General features: G+C 33.9%; 3 protein-coding genes across 3 annotated transcripts in view; all 3 read left to right on the forward strand.

The window, feature by feature from the left end:
- Positions 1-24,472, forward strand: part of LOC118766125 — a 38,336-nt gene extending 13,864 nt beyond the window's left edge. Inside the window, exons 3-23 of the mRNA XM_036509401.1 lie at positions 67-211; positions 376-395; positions 1,532-1,724; positions 4,187-4,884; positions 5,167-5,299; positions 5,350-5,880; positions 5,985-6,196; positions 6,330-6,515; positions 6,684-6,828; positions 6,993-7,071; positions 8,152-8,162; positions 13,742-15,620; positions 15,686-16,073; positions 16,258-16,402; positions 16,567-16,645; positions 17,719-17,729; positions 20,165-20,223; positions 21,006-21,058; positions 21,184-23,593; positions 23,931-24,075; positions 24,240-24,472. Of these exons, the coding sequence (XP_036365294.1) occupies positions 67-211; positions 376-395; positions 1,532-1,724; positions 4,187-4,884; positions 5,167-5,299; positions 5,350-5,880; positions 5,985-6,196; positions 6,330-6,515; positions 6,684-6,828; positions 6,993-7,071; positions 8,152-8,162; positions 13,742-15,620; positions 15,686-16,073; positions 16,258-16,402; positions 16,567-16,645; positions 17,719-17,729; positions 20,165-20,223; positions 21,006-21,058; positions 21,184-23,593; positions 23,931-24,075; positions 24,240-24,319 (7,602 nt within the window). The 3' untranslated portion in view covers positions 24,320-24,472. The remainder of the gene's footprint in view (positions 1-66; positions 212-375; positions 396-1,531; positions 1,725-4,186; positions 4,885-5,166; positions 5,300-5,349; positions 5,881-5,984; positions 6,197-6,329; positions 6,516-6,683; positions 6,829-6,992; positions 7,072-8,151; positions 8,163-13,741; positions 15,621-15,685; positions 16,074-16,257; positions 16,403-16,566; positions 16,646-17,718; positions 17,730-20,164; positions 20,224-21,005; positions 21,059-21,183; positions 23,594-23,930; positions 24,076-24,239) is intronic.
- Positions 6,249-24,499, forward strand: LOC118766098. The gene is made up of 4 exons (XM_036509374.1): positions 6,249-6,515; positions 6,684-6,828; positions 6,993-7,173; positions 24,421-24,499. Exons 1-3 carry the CDS (start codon positions 6,336-6,338, stop codon positions 7,070-7,072), a joined length of 405 nt encoding a protein of 134 aa, XP_036365267.1. The 5' UTR covers positions 6,249-6,335; the 3' UTR covers positions 7,073-7,173; positions 24,421-24,499.
- LOC115219428 (protocadherin beta-15-like) overlaps positions 16,962-25,757 on the forward strand; it is a 35,724-nt gene continuing 26,928 nt past the window's right edge. The window contains exon 1 of the mRNA XM_036509404.1: positions 16,962-17,498. The gene's annotated coding sequence lies outside the window, so the exon portion shown is untranslated. The remainder of the gene's footprint in view (positions 17,499-25,757) is intronic.

Below are 25,757 nucleotides of genomic sequence, written 5' to 3' on the forward strand. Positions count from 1 at the left end.
AGACTGTTTTATTAGGAGTGATCTAAACTTGTATTTATACAAGATTCCACTTTCTATAATCAACAGAGATGTGATTCAATCCATAGTCAAGAACGTCGTACCAGTTCCATCATGTCTTACAACAGTGACACCTTAACATCCCAAAAGGACAGAGAAGCTAGCAAGAGTAATGGCAAGACTAAACCATATGATGAGATACCTGCAGAACCAGGTAACTTTTATCAAAACATAACATATAAATGTAATTGCCTTTATTACTGTAGGACAATATATAATGTTATGCTTAGTGTAATACAAGATCAATGTTTCTATCTTTATATATTGGAGTTGTTATATTGAAATGTAATTTGTGTTTGTATATTTGATATTTTGCAGAATATACCAATGACAATCCAGTGCAGCCACAATACTAAAGGGACAACAAATACAAGATACCTATCTACAGCCAACATAGTAGATGTTCCATGACTATTGTTAAATGATTCTCTCACACACCAAATCTTATACAATACTTTATATTCATATAAAAATATCAACTCTATGTCTCTTTCACCCATCACACACATAAAGGGCCTTACAGTGGCATCTATTATGACCCCTAATTTACGTCTTTGATTTAGTAAATATTACAAACACCTTACTCTACATTACCATACTACATTATTATAAAATAATTTTTTTACTTTCATTTTGGTATAGGCATTTCACTAAACATAGATAACTTCATCTGAGTCATCCTAGAATGTCTAATTGTAGCATCTTTTAGTTTAACACCAATTCTAACATGTATCTTCTGCTGTTCTACTTTTATTTACAACTTTTCTCTTAGCATTTCCTTTCTGTATAACCTCTAGAAATACTTTTACTAATTACCATCCTTATAGATGGATATTTCTTGAAGGCGTAAATAGCTCACCTCTAAAAGTAAAGATAGCATACCACCAACGCCTAATCAATTTGGAATTTTTGTTAAATTTTAAAATTGAATAGTTTCATCTTTTATGAAGTCAAAATATTGAAGATAAATTTAAATATTTCCGGAATGTTCATTTTTGCTTTCAAAGTAATTAATTTGGATAAATTTTCATTTCCACAATTAAAACTGGTTTTATTTAAACTTAAAATAAACTTTTGAAATGATAAAAGTTTAACTGTCTCTACTAAAATTTACATCTTTCTGAAAAAAGGTGTAAAATTATATAAGTAGTTAATAATAAAGTTTGTATTTTTTCTACAAATTTATAATTTTCTAACACTAAATATTTAAGTAGTAATATTATGATATGTAAACTGTCAATCCACTACAGTGTAAAGTGATTTCTCTTGATGTGTTTGTGTGACACAGACATCATTGCAGTAATTTCCTATTGGATGAGAGAGATTTTCTATATTTCTTTCAATATTGAAAGTGAGGCTGATAGCTTTTTTCTTTGTTCATCATACACACAATTGTGTGTGTGTGTGGAGGACATAGAGTTGTAACTAGCACACACCAGCATCTGGCTAACATCTCACCTCCCACTACATACAGCAACTGTCACACTATTATATCAGCAGTTACACAGGAACAGCAGCAGCAGCTGCAGTAACACAGGAACACTACTACAACAGCAGCAGTACCACTATAATACCACTACAGCAGCAGCAGCAGTTGGAGTGGAACACTACAGCAGGATACACATCATCCATCACACACAACTACAGTGAAGGATTAAACAATGCAGGTAAGTCTCTCTCTCTCCCTCTCTCTCTCTCTTTATTATCTTTTCATATTCATTATAACATTTATATTATTTGTGTTTCTAATGAAAGACAGGGTAAGGATAATATCTAAAACGTCTGCCATGTTGTATATATACAGGGACTGGGACAGTGGAGGATCGAGAGATCTAGCCATCACTTCCACCATTAACAATACAACTGCAGTAGACATTGTAATACAATTATTTAGAACTTGACTACATTTTGTAATCTCAGACTCACACAAGACAACATTATACAAGAGATATTAAACTATATATATATTACTATGATACATTTTGTATATAATATTGGTCTGATGTAGTCCACACCAGGTGTATGTATATTTGTTTCACTGTCAGAAAATATTGATTTATAGCCGATAAGACTGAGTGTTAATGTATATCAATATAGTTTATACGTGTTGTTGTAATAACTCATAAATTTAATCTGAATCCTTCTGTACCTTTTATGAACTTTAACAGATCACTGATATGCCTATATATATAGTGTTTGTGTACTCTGTTAAATATCTTTTATATACTTCTTTGTAATTATGATAAACTAAGAATGTTTATTATTATGATTATTATTATTATTATCATTATTATTATTATTATTATTATTATTATTATTATTATTATTATTATTTAGATATTTAGTGTGAGATTATAAACTGATGATATTGTCCTGTGTTGCTAAAATATATTAACTCAGACAACAATTGATGAATTCTGAAGATTTGTTGAGAATTTTATGAGAAATACCATCATCTGCTTTCTACAAACTGACATTACATTGTTATAGTTATTATAATATAACAAAATATTTCTCAAATATATTTTATGTAGCAGTATGTTATGAAGCCTACTTATCGTTTGTAGTAAATATTGTTTAAAATAGTTTTGTTGCGATTTAGTCAATTTAAAATTTTAGAAATTTCTGGAAATTATTATGATTCTTTTTTTAAGCGCATCTAATATTTTATAATCTTAATCTTTCTTTTATTAAAAATGTTGTAAAACATTTCTACATAATTTTATAAATTATTTTGTCCCTGTTATTAATATCACCACATCATTTTTAATAATTGTTGTCAAAATATGTATTATGAAGAAAGTTTTCTGCATCCCACAACAAGATTCCTTAAGTTTTGTCACTGTTTGAAATAATGAAGTCAATCTCAGTACTTTTATAAAAATATTTTTCTTTCTTTCTTGAGTAGATTGGAATTTGAAATCCCAACCCACTTATACAGCTTAAACCATTTTAGTAGGGTTACATTCACCCAACCATAAATACATACAAATTACATGAATTTTGCTCTAAGTATTTCGTTGATGTGAATTAAATTTCAAATATTTTTTTGCAATGTGAATTAATGTATATAGTTTTAGCTATAATCTCAATTAATTTTAAGATGTTTAATTATTCTATGTTTTGAAATGCTTATTGTTTAATTTAAACAATGTATTGCATCTGTTCCTGCTAATATTCTGATTAGAATATATCTCAATAAAACTACAACTATCTATTCAATAACTGTCAAAGTCAAATAAACAGAGAAACTACAAAACATTGGCTTACACAGAATATAGTCTCTACATGAGGAATTCTGAATGATAAACAATGAGACATGCTAAGAATTTCATATTAACATTTTAGCATTTAAACTGATCATATCCAGCCCAGATATTCTATATTTTCTGTTCAAACTGGCCAGATCAGGCCTCTCACACTTATTCATTCCAAATATAAACAATCACACCATCAAAATTTTGAACCTACAAGATAATGCATTATTGAGAGAAAAAAAATGTGACTATATAAGCATTTCATATGAGGGAGTAGCCTGAAGGTTAAAGGCCTAAAACTATGAATGTGCTAGTATATTCCACAAAAATAACTCTGCTCATGTATAATATTGATGAATGTTTATCAAGAGAAGATATATTTTGAATTGTGCAGTTGGGTATAATAGAGTATATTTACGTGTGTGTGTGTGTGTATGATTTTATTTCATAAACTATATATGTTTTTATGTACTGCTATTAATTTCACTGTGCTGAGAGCATGCCAGGCAGTATTTCTTAACATGTCTGTTGATCTTCCCATAAAAGAACAGAACATTATGTGTGCATGTGTGTATATATATATATATATATATATACACACACATATAAATATATATATATATATATATACACACACACACACACACACACACACATATATATATATATATATATATATATATATATATATATAATGTGTATAACATTCACGTGTCTCTTATTATTTCTATAAGTTATTTTACTTTCAATACTGCTGTTGTCTTTTGTAGCAATTTCTCCTGCTGAAATGTGATGAAGAATTCCAGACATGACAGCATATATTGGTCTACTGTGTCTTCTACATTTACTGATCACCCTTGTACTGTCCATAGATATTACATACCATGTCAAGGAAGAAGGCAGACCTCACACCTATATAGGAGACATTGCTGTTGACTCCAACTTATCACACCCTCTCACACATCAACAACACACTCTCATTACATTTACACAACTACAAAGGACAGTCGAGAGTGGTTCTCACTTATTTAATGTCACCAACTCAGGAAAACTCTACACTACTCAAACACTGGATGCTGAGTCTCTGTGTACATACAACAAGGAATGTTCCAGAATAGTTAAAGTAGCAGTGAGGAAAGGAAAAACTTTTATGAAGATTCTAAAGATAAAAATATTCATAGAAGATGTCAATGACCATTCACCAGAATTTCCAAAGAATGAAGTTAAAATTGAATTTCTTGAAAGAGATAGAAAAGGAGATAAAATCCCACTTCTAAATGCTATAGATCAAGATATTTCAATAAAGAATTCTCAAATTACTTATATGATCAAGAAAAGTAAAAGAGAACCATTTTCTCTCTCAATCAAAATAAGACATGATGGTGTCTCCATACCTGAATTAATATTGGAAGATAAATTGGACAGGGAACTCAAAGACAAATATATATTGACCTTGGAAGCTAAAGATGGAGGGAACCCTCCCAAAACAGCTACACTCAAGGTACATGTATCTGTTATAGATGTCAATGATAACACACCTGTATTTTCTCAGAAACTCTACAACATCTCTGTAAGTAATTCACATCAAAGACATTTACCAATTCTTACTTTAAAAGCCACAGATCAAGATTCAGGAGACAATGGAAAGATTTCTTATCATTTCAACCATAAAACATCTCGAAATATCCAGAAATATTTTGTATTAAATAAGAAAACAGGTGATTTATTTTTACATGATAATTTTCATTTCAGTAAAAAACAGTCTTATAAATTATTTATAGAAGCACAGGATGATGGAAATTCACCCTTAACTTCTGTAACCAAAGTCCAGATTCTCATTATTAATAACCAGAATAGTGCTCCATTGATAAATATAGATTTTGTATCTCCTTTATCAGAGAGTTCCACAGCAGTTTCAGAAGACAGTGAAGTAGATAGTTTTATAGCTTATGTTATGGTCACTGACAATGATAGTGGACCTAATGGTGAGGTTATCTGTGATTTAAAACATGATAAATTAAACTTGCCAAAATAGATTCTAAAGAATATAAAATGATTGTTAAGGGCCCTCTTGACAGAGAAATAAGGGACCACTATAAAGCATCTATTGTGTGTCATGACATGGGGTCACCTCAACTAGAAAGTAAAAAATATTTCTCAGTCAAAGTAACTGATGTCAATGATGTAGAACCACATTTCACCAAAGAGACATTCCAATTCCTCACCTATGAAAACCAGAAAGTTGACTTCCCTATTGGCTTCATCAATGCTACAGACCCTGATCTTGGAGATGGAGGCCAACTTACATATTCTATCATCAATGATAACAACAATAACATTCCTTTCCAACTGACAAAATATGGATTTATTTCTACATCACAATCAATAGATCGAGAAATGAAAGACATCTATAAGTTCAAGGTTTTAGTGAAAGATAATGGAACACCTTCTCTCAATGACACTGCCAATATTGTTATTGAGATTCTAGATAAAAATGATAATGCTCCGTATTTTACGTTTCCTAATAATGACCCTTACAATCTAGATGTCCACTACCATCCACACAGTAAGAAGGACATCACAATTCTGAGAGCATCTGACAAAGACACTGGAAACAATGCTTTCCTCACATATGGAATACTGAGATCCAATGATAAAACCTGTTTACAGTGAACTCACACACTGGTGTGTTATCTTTCTCTCGCACAGTTTACCAAAATGATGCAGGAACATATGAGCTGCAGTTTATAGTGAAAGACGGTGGTACTCCAGTTCAATCAGCAACAACTGCTATCATACTAACACTGTTTGTTAGTAATGATACATCTCCAATGTTGACTGCTGTGCCATTCCAGTCTGGTCACGACTTGAATATGACTTGGGTAATATCATTGTAGCAGCAGCTGTAATACTATCTGTGGCTATTGTAGTGTCCATAACACTGTGTGTTTTCAGATGTATTAATCACACAAATAACTCACCCACACAGCAGAGAATCCCAACTTTCTCTCTCAGACTGAGATGAGACAATTACTGTATCAGACTAACAATCCTGTTGCAATAACGAGAAATGCAGAAGAGATATTTAACCGAAATCTTCAGACAATAAAATCTAAAAGTCAGTTTTTTCTGGAGATGGAACAGACACCAGATGAGTGGAAATTCTCAACAACACAAAGGAGACTTCCACCTGTGCCTCAGGTAAATATTATTTTGGATAATTGATGTTTTTTTGCTTATCATTATAAAGGTAGAAGTATTTTATCCATTATTCATCTATGTACAGTTATTACTGCAAAAAAACTCAACTTGGTCCCTCAGACTGTTTTATTAGCTGTAATCTAAACTTACTTTTTCTATAATCAACAGAGATGTGATTCAATCCATAGTCAAGAACGTCGTACCAGTTCCATCATGTCTTACAACAGTGACACCTTAACATCCCAAAAGGACAGAGAAGCTAGCAAGAGTAATGGCAAGACTAAACCATATGATGAGATACCTGCAGAACCAGGTAACTTTTATCAAAACATAACATATAAATGTAATTGCCTTTATTACTGTAGGACAATATATAATGTTATGCTTAGTGTAATACAAGATCAATGTTTCTATCTTTATATTGAGTTGTTAGTGTTATTGAAATGTAATTTGTGTTTGTATATTTGATATTTTCAGAATATACCAATGACAATCCTGTTGCAGCCACAATACTAAAGGGACAACAAATACAAGATACCTATCTACAGCCAACATAGTAGATGTTCCATGACTATTGTTAAATGAGTCTCTCACACACCAAATCTTATACAATACTTTATATTCATATAAAAATATCAACTCTATGTTTCTTTCACACATCACACATAAAGGGCCTTGCAGTGGCATATATTATGACCCCTAATTTACGTCTTTGATTTAGTAAATATTACAAACACCTTACTCTACATTACCATACTTGACTATTATAAAATAGTAATATTACTCTATGTTGGTACAGATATTTTACTAAGTATAAACCAATTAATTTTAGTTATCTTACAATGGATTTAATTAATTTATCTCTTGTCTATTTAATTCATTACAGTCAAACATTTTCTATCACTTCTCTGAAGTTTAGTCAGTTTTTTTTTTGTTTTTTTTTGTTATAGGAATTGAGAAATTAATGAATTATCATCTCATATTAAATGTTATAAAACTCAGCTGAAACGAACAAATATAATTATAAATTTTTTAATAGAAATTCCTTTTTAAGACTAAGTATGTAATAAAGTCATATTTAGTATAATATCCCTGTAAATTATCAAGCTGCGTCAGTGTAACATGAATTCTCTTATTTGATGTGTTTGTGTGACACAGACCACATTGCAGTAATTTCCTATTGGATGAGAGAGATTTTCTATATTTCTTTCAATATTGAAAGTGAGGCTGATAGCTTTTTTCTTTGTTCATCATACACACAATTGTGTGTGTGTGTGTGTGTGTGTGGAGGACATAGAGTTGTAACTAGCACACACCAGCATCTGGCTAACATCTCACCTCCCACTACATACAGCAACTGTCACACTATTATATCAGCAGTTACACAGGAACAGCAGCAGCAGCTGCAGTAACACAGGAACACTACTACAACAGCAGCAGTACCACTATAATACCACTACAGCAGCAGTAGCAGCAGTTAGAGTGGAACACTACAGCAGGATACACATCATCCATCACACACAACTACAGTAAAGGATTAAACAATGCAGGTAAGTCTCCCTCTCTCTCCCTCTCTCTCTCTCTCTTTATTATCTTTTCATATTCATTATAACATTTATATTATTTGTGTTTCTAGTGAAAGACAGGGTAAGGATAATATCTAAAATGTCTGCCATGTTGTATATATACAGGGACTGGGACAGTGGAGGATAGAGAGGATCTAGCCATCACTTCCACCATTAACAACAAGAACTGCAGTAGTCATTGTAATACAATTATTTCATCTGGATTACATCTTTGAATCACACACACATGTATATATATATATATATATATATATAATATATATATACAGGGAGAGGAAGAGCTACAGTATATTTATTATGTACTCAACGCTGATGTTACATAGTACAAACTATGTATATATATATATATATATATATATCTTGTTAAATATCCATTATATATTCCTTGGTATATAATTAAGTGCAAATGTTTGCAACTGTTATTATGAACATGATTTACATTGTTTTACTTACAATTAATTTGGAAAAAAAATTCAATTAATTTCATAATTGTTTTTTGAAACAAATTTCTATTTGAAGATTTTCTGTTTTAATCAGCAACATTCATTGAATCATTTTACACTCAATATCTATATACTTAGAATATATATCATTGCAAAATATTTTCTCATTTTTTTATAAACTATTTTCTTTATGTTCTTAATATTACTGCAACTTTTTTTTGTATCAATTGGATTGACAGTCCCCTTTCGTTTCACATATTACAACTTGTATTTACATTACTCTCTCTCTTTCTCTCTCTCTCTTTCTCTCTCTCTCTTTCTCTCTCCACAACCATATTATAACCTTACCAAAACTGTATCCCAAAGGCAACTACTTCAGTGTTATCTCTAGGCCATCCTTATATACATTCCTATTTACAGTACTATTAACATGCACACCGACATATCTATAGCCATGTTCCAATTATTGAAATGTTTTTTTTTTCCTGTAGATTAACATACTGCATTCCAACTTTAACAGAGCCCATCTGATATGCTGTTCCCTCTTTTTTTGTTGCTCCTACTTTATCTCAGCCCAGCTTAATCTTGCATTAATCACTTCATTTTGTTTTTGATATTTCTAACCAACAACTTCAACCCTTTGTACTTTTGTTCCTTCACTACTTTACCCCCAGAAAGCCCAGTTTGCATTCATGCACATGAGTCTAGGCTGTCTGAAAGTCTTTATGGTGATCATAGACATTGCTCCTACCTTATACGCATATATGTAATGTGTGTGTATCATCATCATCATCGTTTAACGTCCGCTTTCCATGCTAGCATGGGTTGGACGGTTCAACTGGGGTCTGGGAAGCCAGAAGTTTGCACCAGGCCCAGTCTGATCTGGCAGGGTTTCTACAGCTGGATGCCCTTCCTAATGCCAACCACTCCGTGAGTGTAGTGGGTGCTTTTTACGTGCCACCGGCACAGGTGTCAGACGAGGCTGGCAAACGGCCACGATATGTATAAATATATGTACACACACACACACACACACACACATATATATATATATATATATATATACATAAGTGAGTGGACGAATGAATGAAAAGGGGTTCTCAACACATTTAGTTGGAATTACATGTATTATTTATAACAGTTTGATTCAGTTTCTGTGCTACTTCAAGTTTCACAGGCCCCTAATGGAGTCTGGCTCCTTCATACTTCTGGAATGACTGAATAATTTACATATTATAACAGACAATGAACAAGTAAAATATTTGACATCATTCAAAGCATTTAATTTGTAATTAATAATATAAACACTGTGCAGATTAGTTATAATAAATATGTAAAGTCTCTCTCAGCTGTTTCTAGAAAGCTAAGCATTTGGATCAGATGTTATTGAGTAAAGAATTCCGTATATGTCAGGTGTTCCATCATCAGAGAAAGAAAAAGAAAATATAGAAATATATCAATCGAGGTTGTTATTAGTTACCAGTTCTTCAAGAAACCAAGAAATTTCCAGGGTGAAAGATAGCTGTGTTTTGTACTTCCATGATCGAAAAGTTAATAAAATCCTAGGTAAAATTTAATATCAGTTAGCAGTTCCGTTTGTTAAGTTTCTAGGATAATCCCTGGCAAAGGATATGCATAGTTCAGTAGTTATTCTATACAAAGGTACTATTCAACAAAAAAGCAATGTATTTGAACCATTATTGAACCAAACTTTCATAAGCCCCTTTTTGTAAAAATTTGGGTGTGCCCTGTTGTTCCTATTTCTTCCAATTTTACTTTGTGTCATCAAATATTGTCCTTCATTGGGCTGAACAAGTGGAAGGTGAATGGTGCCAGATGCAGACTGTATGGTGGATGGGGAACCAGTGACCAGCTTAATTTCGTTGATTGCCTGATTTATTGCCAAAGATACATGTGGTCACACATTGTCAGGATGAATGTGGGACTGATTACAGCCTCATGTTCAACCTCTTCCTCTTAATGCTTTCTTTAAGCCCCTTGTGTGTCCCAGTGTCCTGCTCGTTATTCATGGTTCAGCCACATTCCAGGAAATCAAGGAGAATAATGTCCTTGTCATTCCCAAAACAGCCACCATTACCTCATCTGCCAATCCCTGGCTCTTGAACTTCTTAGGTCTTGGATAAAAGTTATGACACCATTCCATCGACTGGGTCTCTGGTTCTGGATCATAAAGATAAACCCACGTTTCATCTCCTATCAGCAGATCAAGAAAAACATGTCTTCATCGGCTTCAAATGTTTCCAGTTGATCAGAGCTGATTTTCACCCTTCTCACCTGGCAAAGTACCCATTTCACACATGCTTTCTGATACCCAAAATCTTCTACAATCTTCTTTGATGTATTGTAGCCAGAGTCCAGATGTGCAGTAACTTCATGGGTTGTGACTTGTTTCTGTGAATCAAGTCGTCCACTCACTGCAGATGTGCGCCAGTTGTCCCCTACTGCATGGTTTATCTTCAATGTTTATTTCCCCTTCTTTCAACTTCTTCATAGCATTGCTTTTGTGATCCCTATAAATAAACTGTAGCCTTCTATGACTGATGGACAGTCAACCTTATTTTCCATCCTTTCAGTGGCCATTAAACAAGTGCTTGTTTTGTTGTGGTTTAGCTCCAAATCAGACTCATGTAACTACCAATTGCTTTATAACTTTCAATTCTAGCAATTGTATATCCCTCCCAAAAATCTAGTATTGTTACAGCTATGTGAGATATTTTATTGGGCCTCCATCAGTCAAGATTAACCAAACAACTCCACATGAGAGTGCAGATCTGGGAAAGATTTTCTTGATGAAGCCTGATAGTTGCAAGGTGAGCAGAAGCTTTTTGACAGATTTTCTATGGCTTTATGTCCTTCTTTACAAACCATTGTACAGAGTGGATTTTACTGTTGCCTTGTTCCCTGCAAAACTAAGGAATTTTTTACTATTCTATTGTTCTTCCAAAGAAACCTGACTGAGAAGGTTAATAGAAGTGAGGGATGACCAAGAGAGTAACAGGAGAGTATGTGTATAAATGTGATGAGGGAAATACAGAGAATACAAGGGAAGGAGACAGTGACAGCTATATGTTTGTTGTTGGTAAGGAGCTTAAATAATGAGTTGTATGATAAGGTAGCAATAAATATAGGTGATGGTGAAAGTCATAGATATCACTGGAGAGTTATGTGAAGGAGAGATAATGATGGTTAGGTGTAAAGAAGGGTAATGGTATAGAGATACTGGAAATGTGTCGATTTGATGCCATCCCTTTTAATATATGAATCATGATGGTGAAGTGATTACAGGCAGATCAAACACCATCGTTCATTACACAATTCTCTTATGGTCTGGAGCACTGCATTAAACAGGTGGAGACCAAAACCAAGCCGTCATGAACCCCTTCTCTCAATGCTCAATTCATCACTGAACTCATTGCTAATTCTCATGTTGCTAATTGTGTCTCTATACAAAGCCTCTATAGGCTTTCACAGGCCATGCAGCTTCCTTAGCAACCACCAGACTATAGAATGAAGGACCCTGTAAAGGGCCTTTTCTACGTCAATGAATACAGGGTATAGGGGCTGACTCCTAGCTAAGTACTTTCTCCTGCAGTCATCTCACTTGAAAATGGCTTCAGTACAGCTTCTTCCCAGTGCAAAGCATAAATGCATCTCTTCCAGGCTAAATCTATTCCTAATCAACTGTAATGTAACACTTTCCATAACCTTCATAATTTAATCCAACAAGCTAAAGTTTCTGAAGTTTCCCCTATTTTAGTGCATCACCTTTGTCTTTGTAACAATAAATAATGAAACTGCTGTATGATGCCTTCATGTACTACTTGACTCTAATGCAAGTGACTCACATCTACTCTATTTTACCATATATTTTAAGTAACTCAGCATCTGTCACTGATGGATCTGCTAATTTCCCATCTTTCATATCCTTAACTGCACTTGACACCTTACTACACTTGACATTTTTAAGAGCTAGTCCCTGTGACAGGTCTACTTAGGGTAGACCTTCCCTCTCTCACCCATACATCTTCCTTTCATTAAAGTACTTCCATGTCTCTTATTTTGGTGTCATCAAAGACAAGTGTATCCCTCCATATTCATTCCTCCCCAATGGTCTCTTGATTCTTTCTTATACACTGCTTTGCAATCCACAACATTCTAAACACTTCCAATCTTCATGTCACACATGTGTAAACCATTTATTGATTCTTCCTTGCTAAATCTGGTGAAGGAAGGTCACGAAATCTACTACATGTCTAACAGCTCTTCTAGTTCATTGGTATTATTATTATTTGCTGCCCTCTTTCTTTCAATCTTTACAAACCTGCCTCCAATAGTTTTTTTACTCTGTCCTGAGGACTATTTCAGCACCATGTCGTCCCCCATCTGCTCCTAGCTATAGATTCAGGCAGTAACCATCACCAGGTTATCCCATTTGTCTTCAATGGTATAAGTCTTTGTCAACTTGACCTTCCTATGTGTCAGTTAGAACTCTCAACCCACGACTGGTCAGGGACTTCTTCAATTCCTGTATCTTACTTCTTTAAATGGTTCTGAGTCTCTGAGCCAGTATGGCTCTAACTTTGACCTCGCCAATGCTTAGTCTATGTCAAGTAGGACATTCTTCATCAGGGAACAGCATTCACAATCATCTGCCTCTCCCGTCTCCTGAACTGTGCAAAGTATATTTACTTGCAACCATGGAATAACCTCATTCCAGCAAATAGTATTGCAAAGTATTAATTATATCATAGAGCTTGCGTATATCTCAGCAGGCTTCTATGATTATCAAAGCCACCTTCTACGTCCAGAAATGCATTTTAACGGCCATCTTACGCATCAAGGTATTCATATAGTCCAGGGAGGTAACTCTGTCACATCATAAGCGGTATACATTTTCCATTTTTCTTATTAGATTTAATGGATTGTCCTGCTCTCTCTCTCTCTATCTCTCCCTCTCTCTCTCTCTCTCTCTCTCTCTCTCTCTTTCTATATATATATATAACGTTTACACATAGGCTATTATTTCATGAAGTAATTTTACATAGACTTTCAATATTCCTCTTTTCTTTTGTAGCAATTTCTCCTGCTAAAGTGTGATGAAGAATTCCAGACATGACAGCATATATTGGTCTACTGTGTCTTCTACATTTACTGATCACCCTTGTACTGTCCATAGATATTACATACCATGTCAAGGAAGAAGACAGACCTCACACCTATATAGGGGACATTGCTGTTGACTCCAACTTATCACACCCTCTCACACATCAACAACACACTCTCATTACATTTACACAACTACAAAGGACAGTCGAGAGTGGTTCTCACTTATTTAATGTCACCAACTCAGGAAAACTATATACTACTCAAACACTGGATGCTGAGTCTCTGTGTACATACAACAAGGAATGTTCCAGAATAGTTAAAGTAGCAGTGAGGAAAGGAAAAACTTTTATGAAAATTCTTAAAATAAAAATATTGATACAGGATATCAATGACCATTCACCAGAATTTCCACAGAATGAAGTTGAAATTGAATTTCTAGAAAGAGATACTAAAGGAGATAAAATAACCCTTCCAAATGCCATTGATGAAGATATTTCAACAAAGAATTCCCAAATTACATATATGATAAACAAAAGTAGGAGAGAACCATTTTCTCTCTCTGTCACAAAACAGGATGGTATTTTCATACCTACTCTGACTTTGCAAGAAAAATTAGACAGGGAAGTACAAGACTCATATATGTTAACCCTGGAAGCTAAAGATGGAGGGAACCCTCCCAAAACAGCTACACTCAAGGTACACATATCTGTTATAGATGTCAATGATAATACACCTGTATTTTCTCAGAAACACTACAACATCTCTGTAAGTAATTCACATCAAAGACATTTACCAATTCTTACTTTAAAAGCCACAGATAAAGATTCTGGAGACAATGGAAAGATTTCTTACCATTTCAACCATAAAACATCTCGAAATGTCCAGAAATATTTTGTAATAAATAAGAACACCGGAGATTTATTTTTACATGACAATTTTCATTTTAGTAAAAAGCAGTCTTATAAGTTATTTATAGAAGCTAGAGATGGAGGAAATCCACCTTTAAAATCAGTCACAAAAGTCCAGATTTACCTTATTAATAACCAAAATACTGCTCCATTGATAAACATAGATTTCGTATCTCCTTTATCAGAGAGTTCAGCAGCAGTTTCTGAAGACAGTGAAGTAGATAGTTTTATAGCTTATGTTATGGTCACTGACAATGATAGTGGACCTAATGGTGAGGTTATCTGTGATTTAAAACATGATAAATTTAAACTTGCCAAAATAGATTCTAAAGAATATAAAATGATTGTTAAGGGCCCTCTTGACAGAGAAATAAGGGACCACTATAAAGTATCTATTGTGTGTCATGACATGGGGTCACCTCAACTAGAAGGTAAAAAATATTTCTCTGTCAAAGTAACTGATGTCAATGATGTAGAACCACATTTCACCAAAGAGACATTCCAATTCCTCACCTATGAAAACCAGAAAGTTGACTTCCCTATTGGCTTCATCAATGCTACAGACCCTGATCTTGGAGATGGAGGCCAACTTACATATTCTATCATCAATGATAACAACAATGATAACATTCCTTTCCAACTGACCAAATATGGATTTATTTCTACATCACAACCAATAGATCGAGAAATGAAAGACATCTATAAGTTCAAGGTTTTAGTGAAAGATAATGGAACACCTTCTCTCAATGACACTGCCAATATTGTTATTGAGATTCTAGATAAAAATGATAATGCTCCGTATTTTACGTTTCCTAATAATGACCCTTACAATCTCGATGTCCACTACCATCCACACAGTAAGAAGGACATCACAATTCTGAGAGCATCTGACAAAGACACTGGAAACAATGCTTTCCTCACATATGGAATACTGAGATCCAATGATAAAAACCTGTTTACTGTGAACTCACACACTGGTGTGTTATCTTTCTCTCGCACAGTTTACCAAAATGATGCAGGAACATATGAGCTGCAGTTATAGTGAAAGACGGTGGTACTCCAGTTCAATCAGCAACAACTGCTATCATACTAACACTGTTTGTTAGTAATGATACATCTCCAATGTTGACTGCTGTGCCATTCCAGTCTGGTCACGACCTGAATATGACTTGGGTAATTATCATTGTAGCAGCAGCTGTAATACTATCTGTGGCTATTGTAGTGTCAATAACACTGTGTGTTTTCAGATGTATTAATCACACAAATAACTCACCCACAACAGCAGAGAATCCCAACTTTCTCTCTCAGACTGAGATGAGACAATTACTGTATCAGACTAACAATCCTGTTGCAATAACGAGAAATGCAGAAGAGATATTTAACCGAAATCTTCAGACAATAAAATCTAAAAGTCAGTTTTTTCTGGAGATGGAACAGACACCAGATGAGTGGAAATTCTCAACAACACAAAGGAGACTTCCACCTGTGCCTCAGGTAAATATTATTTTGGATAATTGATGTTTTTTTGCTTATTATTATGAAGGTACAAGTATTTTATCCATTATTCATCTATGTACAGTTATAACTACAAAGAACTCAACTTCAGTCCCTCAGACTGTTTTATTAGGAGTGATCTAAACTTGTATTGATATAAGATTCCTTTTTCTATAATCCACAGAGATGTGATTCAATCCATAGTCAAGAACGTCGCACCAGTTCCATCATGTCTTACAACAGTGACACCTTAACATCCCGAAAGGACATAGAAGCTAGCAAGAGTAATGGCAAGACTAAACCATATGATGAGATACCTGCAGAACCAGGTAACTTTTATCAAAACATAACATATAAATGTAATTGCCTTTATTACTGTAGGACAATATATAATGTTATGCTTAGTGTAATACAAGATCAATGTTTCTATCTTTATATATTGGAGTTGTTATGTTGAAATGTAATTTGTGTTTGTATATTTGATATTTTGCAGAATATACCAATGACAATCCAGTTGCAGCCACAATACTAAAGGGACAACAAATACAAGATACCTATCTACAGCCAACATAGTAGATGTTCCATGACTATTGTTAAATGATTCTCTCACACACCAAACCTTATACAATACTTTATATTCATATAAAAATATCAACTCTATGTTTCTTTCACACATTACACACATAAGAGGCCTTGCAGTGGCATTTATTATGACCCCTAATTTACATCTCTGATCCATTAAATACTAGAAACACTATACTCTACATTACCATACTAGATTATTATAAAATAGTAATTTTACTCTATGTTGGTACAGATATTTTACTAAGTATAAACCAATTAATTTTAGTTATCTTACAATGGATTTAATTAATTTATCTCTTGTTTATTTAATTCATTACAGGCAAACATTTTCTATCACTTCTCTGAAGTTTAGTCAGTTCTTTTTTCGTTTTTGTTTTTTTTTTGTTATAGAAATTGAGAAATTAATGAATTATCATCTCATATTAAATGTTATAAAACTCAGCTGAAACAAAGAAATATAATTATAAATTTTTTAATAGAAATTCCTTTTTAAGACTAAGTATGTAATAAAGTCATACTAATGTTAATATCCCTGTAAATTATCAATCTGCGTCAGTGTAACATGAATTCTCTTATTTGATGTGTTTGTGTGACACAGACATCATTGCAGTAATTTCCTATTGGATGAGAGAGATTTTCTATATTTCTTTCAATATTGAAAGTGAGGCTGATAGCTTTTTTCTTTGTTCATCATACACACAATTGTGTGTGTGTGTGTGTGTGTGGAGGACATAGAGTTGTAACTAGCACACACCAGCATCTGGCTAACATCTCACCTCCCACTACATACAGCAACTGTCACACTATTATATCAGCAGTTACACAGGAACAGCAGCAGCAGTAACGCAGGAACACTACTACAACAGCAGCAGTACCACTATAATACCACTACAGCAGCAGCAGCAGCAGTTGGAGTGGAACACTACAGCAGGATACACATCATCCATCACACACAACTACAGTAAAGGATTAAACAATGCAGGTAAGTCTCCCTCTCTCACTCTCTCTCTTTATTATCTTTTCATATTCATTATAACATTTATATTATTTGTGTTTCTAGTGAAAGACAAGGTAAGGATAATATCTAAAATGTCTGCCATGTTGTATATATACAGGGACTGGGACAGTGGAGGATCGAGAGATCTAGCCATCACTTCCACCATTAACAACAACAAAAACAATAACTGCAGTAATAATTGTAATACAATTACTTTGAACTGGATTACGTCTTTGAATCACACACACACACACACATGTATATATATACAGGGAGGGAGAGAGAGATAGGAAGAATTACAGTATATTATATTATGTACTCAATGCTGATGTTACATAGTACAAACTATGTGTGTAGATACATATATATATATGTTTAACTGTCAGACGTCTATCTATATATATATAATATATAAGGATTTTGCCATAATAATTCACTAATTAAATTCTTATATTTCTCTTGCTTTAATGAACTCTTAGAAATCATTAATATCCTTATGTGTGTATGTATATATATATATATATATATATATATATATATATATATCTTGTTAAATATCCATTACATATTCCTTTTATATAATAAAGTGCAAATGTTTGTCACTATTAATATAAACATGATTTACATTGTTTTACTTACAATTAATTTGCAAAAAAAATTCAATTAATTTCATAATTATTTTGTGAAACAAATTTCTATTTGAAGATTTTCTGTTTTAATCAGCAACATTCATTGAATCATTTTACACTCAATATCTATATACTTAGAATATATATCATTGCAAAATATTTTTCCATTTATTTTATAAACTATTTTCTTTATGTTCTTAATATTACTGCAACCTTAATTTGTATTAATTGGATTGACAGTCTCCTTCCATATCACTGTATTACAACTTGTATTTACACTACTCTCTCTCTCTCTCTCTCTCTCTCTCTCTCTCTCTCTCAACTCTGGTATTCTACAAAGTTCAGTTATACGTGCCACACACTACTATCTCAACACTATAAACCTTGCGGTTAGATCTATCTTTGCACCTTTTTACCCAAACAATACCATCCTTCACACTTCCTTAAGCTTTACACACACACACACACACACACACACACATACATGCATACAGCCAACATGCCACAAGCTACGCTTGTACATGCAACCTCCACAGCCATCTTCCATTGATGGAAATAACAAACTAGTCTCCTTAAACAGCACAAAATGCAGTCTCTACACCTACCAAGGAAACATATGTCTCTATGTATGAACAACACACAAAACTTACAAAGTTACCACAAATACTCGGCTTCACTGTCGCTAAAGCTTATTGCTCTCTCTGTCTCTCTCTCTCTCGCTCTCTCTCTGTCTCTCTCTCTGTCTCTCTCTCTCTCACCACATTATAAAATTAGCAAAACTGTAAGGCTCCTGCCACAGTGGAATCTCTAAACAAGCCTTAAATACATCCCTATTTACAATTCTACAAACAGACTTGGCTACAGACATCTTGCCACTGCTCTAATGTTTTTCTTCTCCTCTGGATTAACATTTTACCAACCACCTCCACTTCGTATACTCTCCTCTCCTTCCCATTTCCTGCACCTTGCCCATCCTCATATATTTTCTAATATTATCTTACCTAGAATTGAAACATTCTCTGTCTCTCCTCCTGTCTGGGTGGTGGTTGTTTTTTAGCCCTAGGTCTGGTCTGATCAAGCAAGCATTTGATCAGCCTTTCCATTCATGACTTTTTTTTCAGAAGTGTGGGATTACATTATTTATATCTTGTCCTTAAAAACGATGGTACAGTGTGATATGAGGGATGTTTAGCTATGATATCTAACAGGTCAAGTAACTGTATAGAGACCTTTTTGGCTGTGCTATTTCTTTCTTGCATCAGCTGAAAGGAATCCAGGTTAATTGAACCTTAATCATATCAACTTCAGCTTAAAATGTCAACAGATACTGACACTCCACTTCTTGATAATGGTTTCAAATTTTGACTCAATCGAGGGAGGGGGCCAAGTTGATTACGTCAACCCCAGTGCTCAACTGGTACTTACTTAATTGACTCCAAAAGGATGAAAGGCAAAGTCAACCTTGATGGAATTTGAACTCTAAAACTACTACTTAGCAGAACATAGACACCATTTCTTAATGACAACAGACCAGGCTTCAGTGAGCAAACCTGTAACCAGAAGCATCCCAGCTATGACAATCCAACCTTTTCTTATGTATGGCTAATCTGTTTTCACAAAGACTATGTGTGATTTGAGGGATATATGGCTTCAGTTTCTTGCAGAGTAACCAACTACATAAAGGGTTTTCTCACACATGTAAATACCTGTGAATATTCTATTGGTTCATTTAATGGACCTTACTCTGGCAAAATGATACAGGTTTACTGGGCACATGATAATATGTTGATATATGCTTCCATATAGTAGTCTTCAACTTTCTTAGCTAAATATTTAGCAGAACTTCATTAATATATTTATTTTTATTCCACTTATTTAAGAGTTCATGAATGTTATACTGGACCATTTGAATAAAAGTTTTGGACATTTGATGTTACTTGTAAATGTTAAATAATTCGGTCTTGTTATATCTCAATTTAATTTGTTGAATTACAATTCTTTCTTTGTTAACTGTCAATAGACATTCTACAACAGAACATTGAAAATATTAGGGTTTTTTTACAATAAACCAAGCTAGTGTGTCCATATATGTAATTCTGAAGGATCAAATGAAGCATGTTAACTCCCTAACTTTCACATTGGAATCTTGGATTATTCCAGGAATATAACTCATCATCATCATCATTATTTAACATCTGTTGTCCATGCTGGCATGGGTTGAACAGTTTCACCAGCGCTGGGAAGCTGGAAAGCTGCACCAGACTCCAGGTTTTCTACAGCTAGATGCCCTTCCTAACACCAACCACTCTGAGAGTGTAATGGGTACTTTTATGTTCCACCAGCACTGGTGCCATTTGTGTGATACCAGTGTCTGCCATGACTGTGATTTTACTTGGCTTGATGGGTCTTCTTCTCCAGCATGACATAATGCCAAAGTTCTTGGTCATTGCCTCCATGAGGCCCAACACTTAAAAGGAACTCAGTCACTTTGCTTCCTGGATAGCCAACACTCAAAAAGTGCTTTTTACATGTCACTGGTACAGGTGTCAGTTACGTGGCATGATCATCAGCCACAACTAAGATTTCACTTGGCTTCACGGGTCTTCTCAAGCACAGCATATTGCCAAAGATCTTGGTTTCTAGTTGTTGCCTCTATGAGGCTCAAAGTTCAAAGATCATGCATCACCACCTCGTCCCATTTTTTTCCCATTTTTTCTCTAGACATATATTCCATTACAGATTGGCACATCAGAAATATCATTTTTAATTCTTCAGTGAGTATTTAGAGATGGAAATTATATTTGTGCACTGGTTATTAAAATTTATCATATTTTCATTTTTTAGACATAAAATATTTCTTTTCTTTTGTAGAAATATCTCCTGCTAAAGTGTGATGAAGAATTCCAGACATGACAGCATATATTGGTCTACTGTGTCTTCTACATTTACTGATCACCCTTGTACTGTCCATAGATATTACATACCATGTCAAGGAAGAAGACAGGCCTCACACCTATATAGGAGACATTGCTGTTGACTCCAACTTATCACACCCTCTCACACATCAACAACACACTCTCATTACATTTACACAACTACAAAGGACAGTCGAGAGTGGTTCTCACTTATTTAATGTCACCAACTCAGGAAAACTATACACTACTCAAACACTGGATGCTGAGTCTCTGTGTACATACAACAGGGAATGTTCCAGAATAGTTAAAGTAGCAGTGAGGAAAGGAAAAACATTTTTGAAAATTCTGAAGATAAAAATATTGATAGAAGACATTAATGACCATTCACCAGAGTTTCCTTATCAGAAAGTTGACATAGAATTTAGTGAAACTGAATCAAAAGGTCTAACAAAAACAATTCCAAATGCTATTGATGAAGATATTTCAATACAAAATTCTCAGATTACATACTTGATTAAGAAAACTAAAAGAGAACCATTTTCTCTCTCTGTCACAAAGCGACATGATGGTGTCTATATTCCAGGACTGGTTCTAGAGGACAAATTAGACAGAGAACTCAAAGACTCATATATGTTGACTTTAGTAGCTAAAGATGGAGGGTACCCTCCCAAAACAGCTACACTCAAGGTACACATATCTGTGACAGATGTCAATGATAATGCACCTGTATTTTCTCAGAAACTCTACAACATTTCCATAAGCGATTCACATCAAAGACATTTACCAATTCTTACTTTAAAGGCCACAGATCAAGATTCTGGAGACAATGGAAAGATTTCTTATCATTTCAACCATAAAACATCTCGAAATATCCAGAAATATTTTGTATTAGATAAGAAAACAGGTGATTTATTTTTACATGATAATTTTCATTTCAGTAAAAAGCAATCATATAAGTTATTTATAGAAGCAAGAGATGGAGGAAAACCTCCCCTTAGTTCTGTAACCAAAGTCCAGATTCACATTATTAATAACCAAAATACTGCTCCATTGATAAACATAGATTTTGTATCTCCTTTGTCAGAGAGCTCAGCAGCAGTTTCAGAAGACAGTGAAGTAGATAGTTTTATAGCTTATGTTATGGTCACTGACACTGATAGTGGACCTAATGGTGAGGTTATCTGTGATTTAAAACATGATAAATTTAAACTTGCCAAAATAGATTCTAAAGAATATAAAATGATTGTTAAGGGTCATCTTGACAGAGAAATAAGGGACCACTATAAAGTATCTATTATGTGTCATGACATGGGGTCACCTCAACTAGAAAGTAAAAAATATTTCTCTGTCAAAGTAACTGATGTCAATGATGTAGAACCACATTTCACCAAAGAGACATTCCAATTCCTCACCTATGAAAACCAGAAAGTTGACTTCCCTATTGGCTTCATCAATGCTACAGACCCTGATCTTGGAGATGGAGGCCAACTTACATATTCTATCATCAATGATAACAACAATGATAACATTCCTTTCCAACTGACAAAATATGGATTTATTTCTACATCACAATCAATAGATCGAGAAATGAAAGACATCTATAAGTTCCAGGTTTTAGTGAAAGATAAGGGAACACCTTCTCTCAATGACACTGCCAATATTGTTATTGAGATTCTAGATAAAAATGATAATGCTCCGTATTTTACGTTTCCTAATAATGACCCTTACAATCTAGATGTCCACTACCATCCACACAGTAAGAAGGACATCACAATTCTGAGAGCATCTGACAAAGACACTGGAAACAATGCTTTCCTCACATATGGAATACTGAGATCCAATGATAAAAACCTGTTTACTGTGAACTCACACACTGGTGTGTTATCTTTCTCTCGCACAGTTTACCAAAATGATGCAGGAACATATGAGCTGCAGTTTATAGTGAAAGACGGTGGTACTCCAGTTCAATCAGCAACAACTGCTATCATACTAACACTGTTTGTTAGTAATGATACATCTCCAATGTTGACTGCTGTGCCATTCCAGTCTGGTCACGACCTGAATATGACTTGGGTAATTATCATTGTAGCAGCAGCTGTAATACTATCTGTGGCTATTGTAGTGTCCATAACACTGTGTGTTTTCAGATGTATTAATCACACAAATAACTCACCCACAACAGCAGAGAATCCCAACTTTCTCTCTCAGACTGAGATGAGACAATTACTGTATCAGACTAACAATCCTGTTGCAATAACGAGAAATGCAGAAGAGATATTTAACCGAAATCTTCAGACAATAAAATCTAAAAGTCAGTTTTTTCTGGAGATGGAACAGACACCAGAGGAGTGGAAATTCTCAACAACACAAAGGAGACTTCCACCTGTGCCTCAGGTAAATATTATTTTAATTGATTTTTCGGAAATGATATATCACAGATGTGGTTATAACAGTTATGTTCTAGTTTGTATATTTTTTCCTTTCCTTTCTAGAAATGTAAAAGCTTTCCTATCAATTTACACCTTTCAGAATAAGTAGAATTACTTCATTTAACAACTAAACTTGTTTCTCTAATTCTTTTACACAAATAAATTGTTGAATATTAATATTTCTGTTGGTGTGATTCTATTACTCTTCCTTGTGTCTTACCTGGGGCATTCTAGAATATAAATGCAAATGTTTCTTCTTTTTAAACTAATGATTCACTCTGCTTTGTTATTCCAATCAACAGAGATGTGATTCAATCCATAGTCAAGAACGTCGCACCAGTTCCATCATGTCTTACAACAGTGACACCTTAACATCCCAAAAGGACAGAGAAGCTAGCAAGAGTAATGGCAAGACTAAACCATATGATGAGATACCTGCAGAACCAGGTAACTTTTATCGAAACATTACATATAAATGTAATTGCCTTTATTACTGCAGGACAATATATAATGTTATGCTTAGTGTAATATAAGATCAATGTTTCTATCTTTATACATTGGAGTTGTTATATTGAAATGTAATTTGTGTTTGTATATTTGATATTTTGCAGAATATACCAATGACAATCCAGTGGCAGCCACAATACTAAAGGGACAACAAATACAAGATACCTATCTACAGCCAACATAGTAGATGTTCCATGACTATTGTTAAATGATTCTCTCACACACCAAATCTTATACAATACTATATATACAGATAAAAATATCAACTCTATGTTTCTTTCACACATCACACACGTAAGGGGCCTTACAGTTGCATCACTTATGACTCCTAATTTCCATCTCCGGTACATTAATTGTTACAAACACGCAGCTCTACATTACCATAGTTAATTATTATAGTTATTTTCCCGTCAGTTTCAGTATAGACATTTCACTAAGCATAGATAAATTAGTCTGAGTCTTCCTCGATGGTTTAATTATATTGTTTTCATTTGACACCAATTCTAAATTGTACTATCGATTATTTCACAATTTTTTCTCTTAGCCTTTACTCATTGTATCAACTTAAGAAGTACTTTTACAAATTACCATCCTCATAGATAGATAGTTGTTGTTGACCTCTAAAATTAAAGATTGCATACTACAAAAACCTACTCATTTTTGAACTTTTGTTAAATTTTAAAATTGATCAAATATTGAAGATAAATTAGAATATTTCTGGAAAATCATTTTTTCCTTCAAAATAATTCATTTGGAAATATTTTTATTTCTATGATTAAATTAGATTTATTTAAATTTTATTTAAAATAAACTTTAAAAATAGACAAACTTTTACTGTCTGTAATAAAATGTACATCTTTTTTTAAAAAAAAGGTGTCAAATTATGTTATAATACATTTGTATTTTTCATGTAAACTTTTAATTTCTGGACAGAAAATATGTAATATATTGTTATTATTACATATCAACTATGAAGTTGCTTCTGTTTAACATGAATTCTGTTGTTTGATGTGTTTGTGTGACACAGACAACATTGCAGTAATTTCCTATTGGATGAGAGAGATTTTCTATATTTCTTTCAATATTGAAAGTGAGGCTGATAGCTTTTTTCTTTGTTCATCATACACACAATTGGGTGTGTGTGTGTGTGGAGGACATAGAGTTGTAACTAGCACACACCAGCATCTGGCTAACATCTCACCTCCCACTACATACAGCAACTGTCACACTATTATATCAGCAGTTACACAGGAACAGCAGCAGCAGCAGCAGTAACACAGGAACACTACTACAACAGCAGCAGTACCACTATAATACCACTACAGCAGCAGCAGCAGCAGTTGGAGTGGAACACTACAGCAGGATACACATCATCCATCACACACAACTACAGTGAAGGATTAAACAATGCAGGTAAGTCTCTCTCTCTCTCTCTCTCTTTCTCTTTATTATCTTTTCATATTCATTATAACATTTATATTATTTGTGTTTCTAGTGAAAGACAGGGTAAGGATAATATCTAAAATGTCTGCCATGTTGTATATATACAGGGACTGGGACAGTGGAGGATCGAGAGATCTAGCCATCACTTCCACCATTAACAACAACTGCAAGAACAGCAG

The sequence above is a fragment of the Octopus sinensis genome, linkage group LG14, assembly GCF_006345805.1.
Source record: "Octopus sinensis linkage group LG14, ASM634580v1, whole genome shotgun sequence".
Classification (NCBI taxonomy): domain Eukaryota; kingdom Metazoa; phylum Mollusca; class Cephalopoda; order Octopoda; family Octopodidae; genus Octopus; species Octopus sinensis.

Bases quoted from the DNA above. Each gene is read 5' to 3' on its own strand.
- LOC118766098 (XM_036509374.1), top strand. From the start codon at position 6,336: ATGAGACAATTACTGTATCAGACTAACAATCCTGTTGCAATAACGAGA. The intron at 6,516-6,683 runs GTAAATATTATT...TATAATCAACAG, and splicing joins GACTTCCACCTGTGCCTCAG to AGATGTGATTCAATCCATAG. The intron at 6,829-6,992 runs GTAACTTTTATC...TGATATTTTCAG, and splicing joins TGAGATACCTGCAGAACCAG to AATATACCAATGACAATCCT.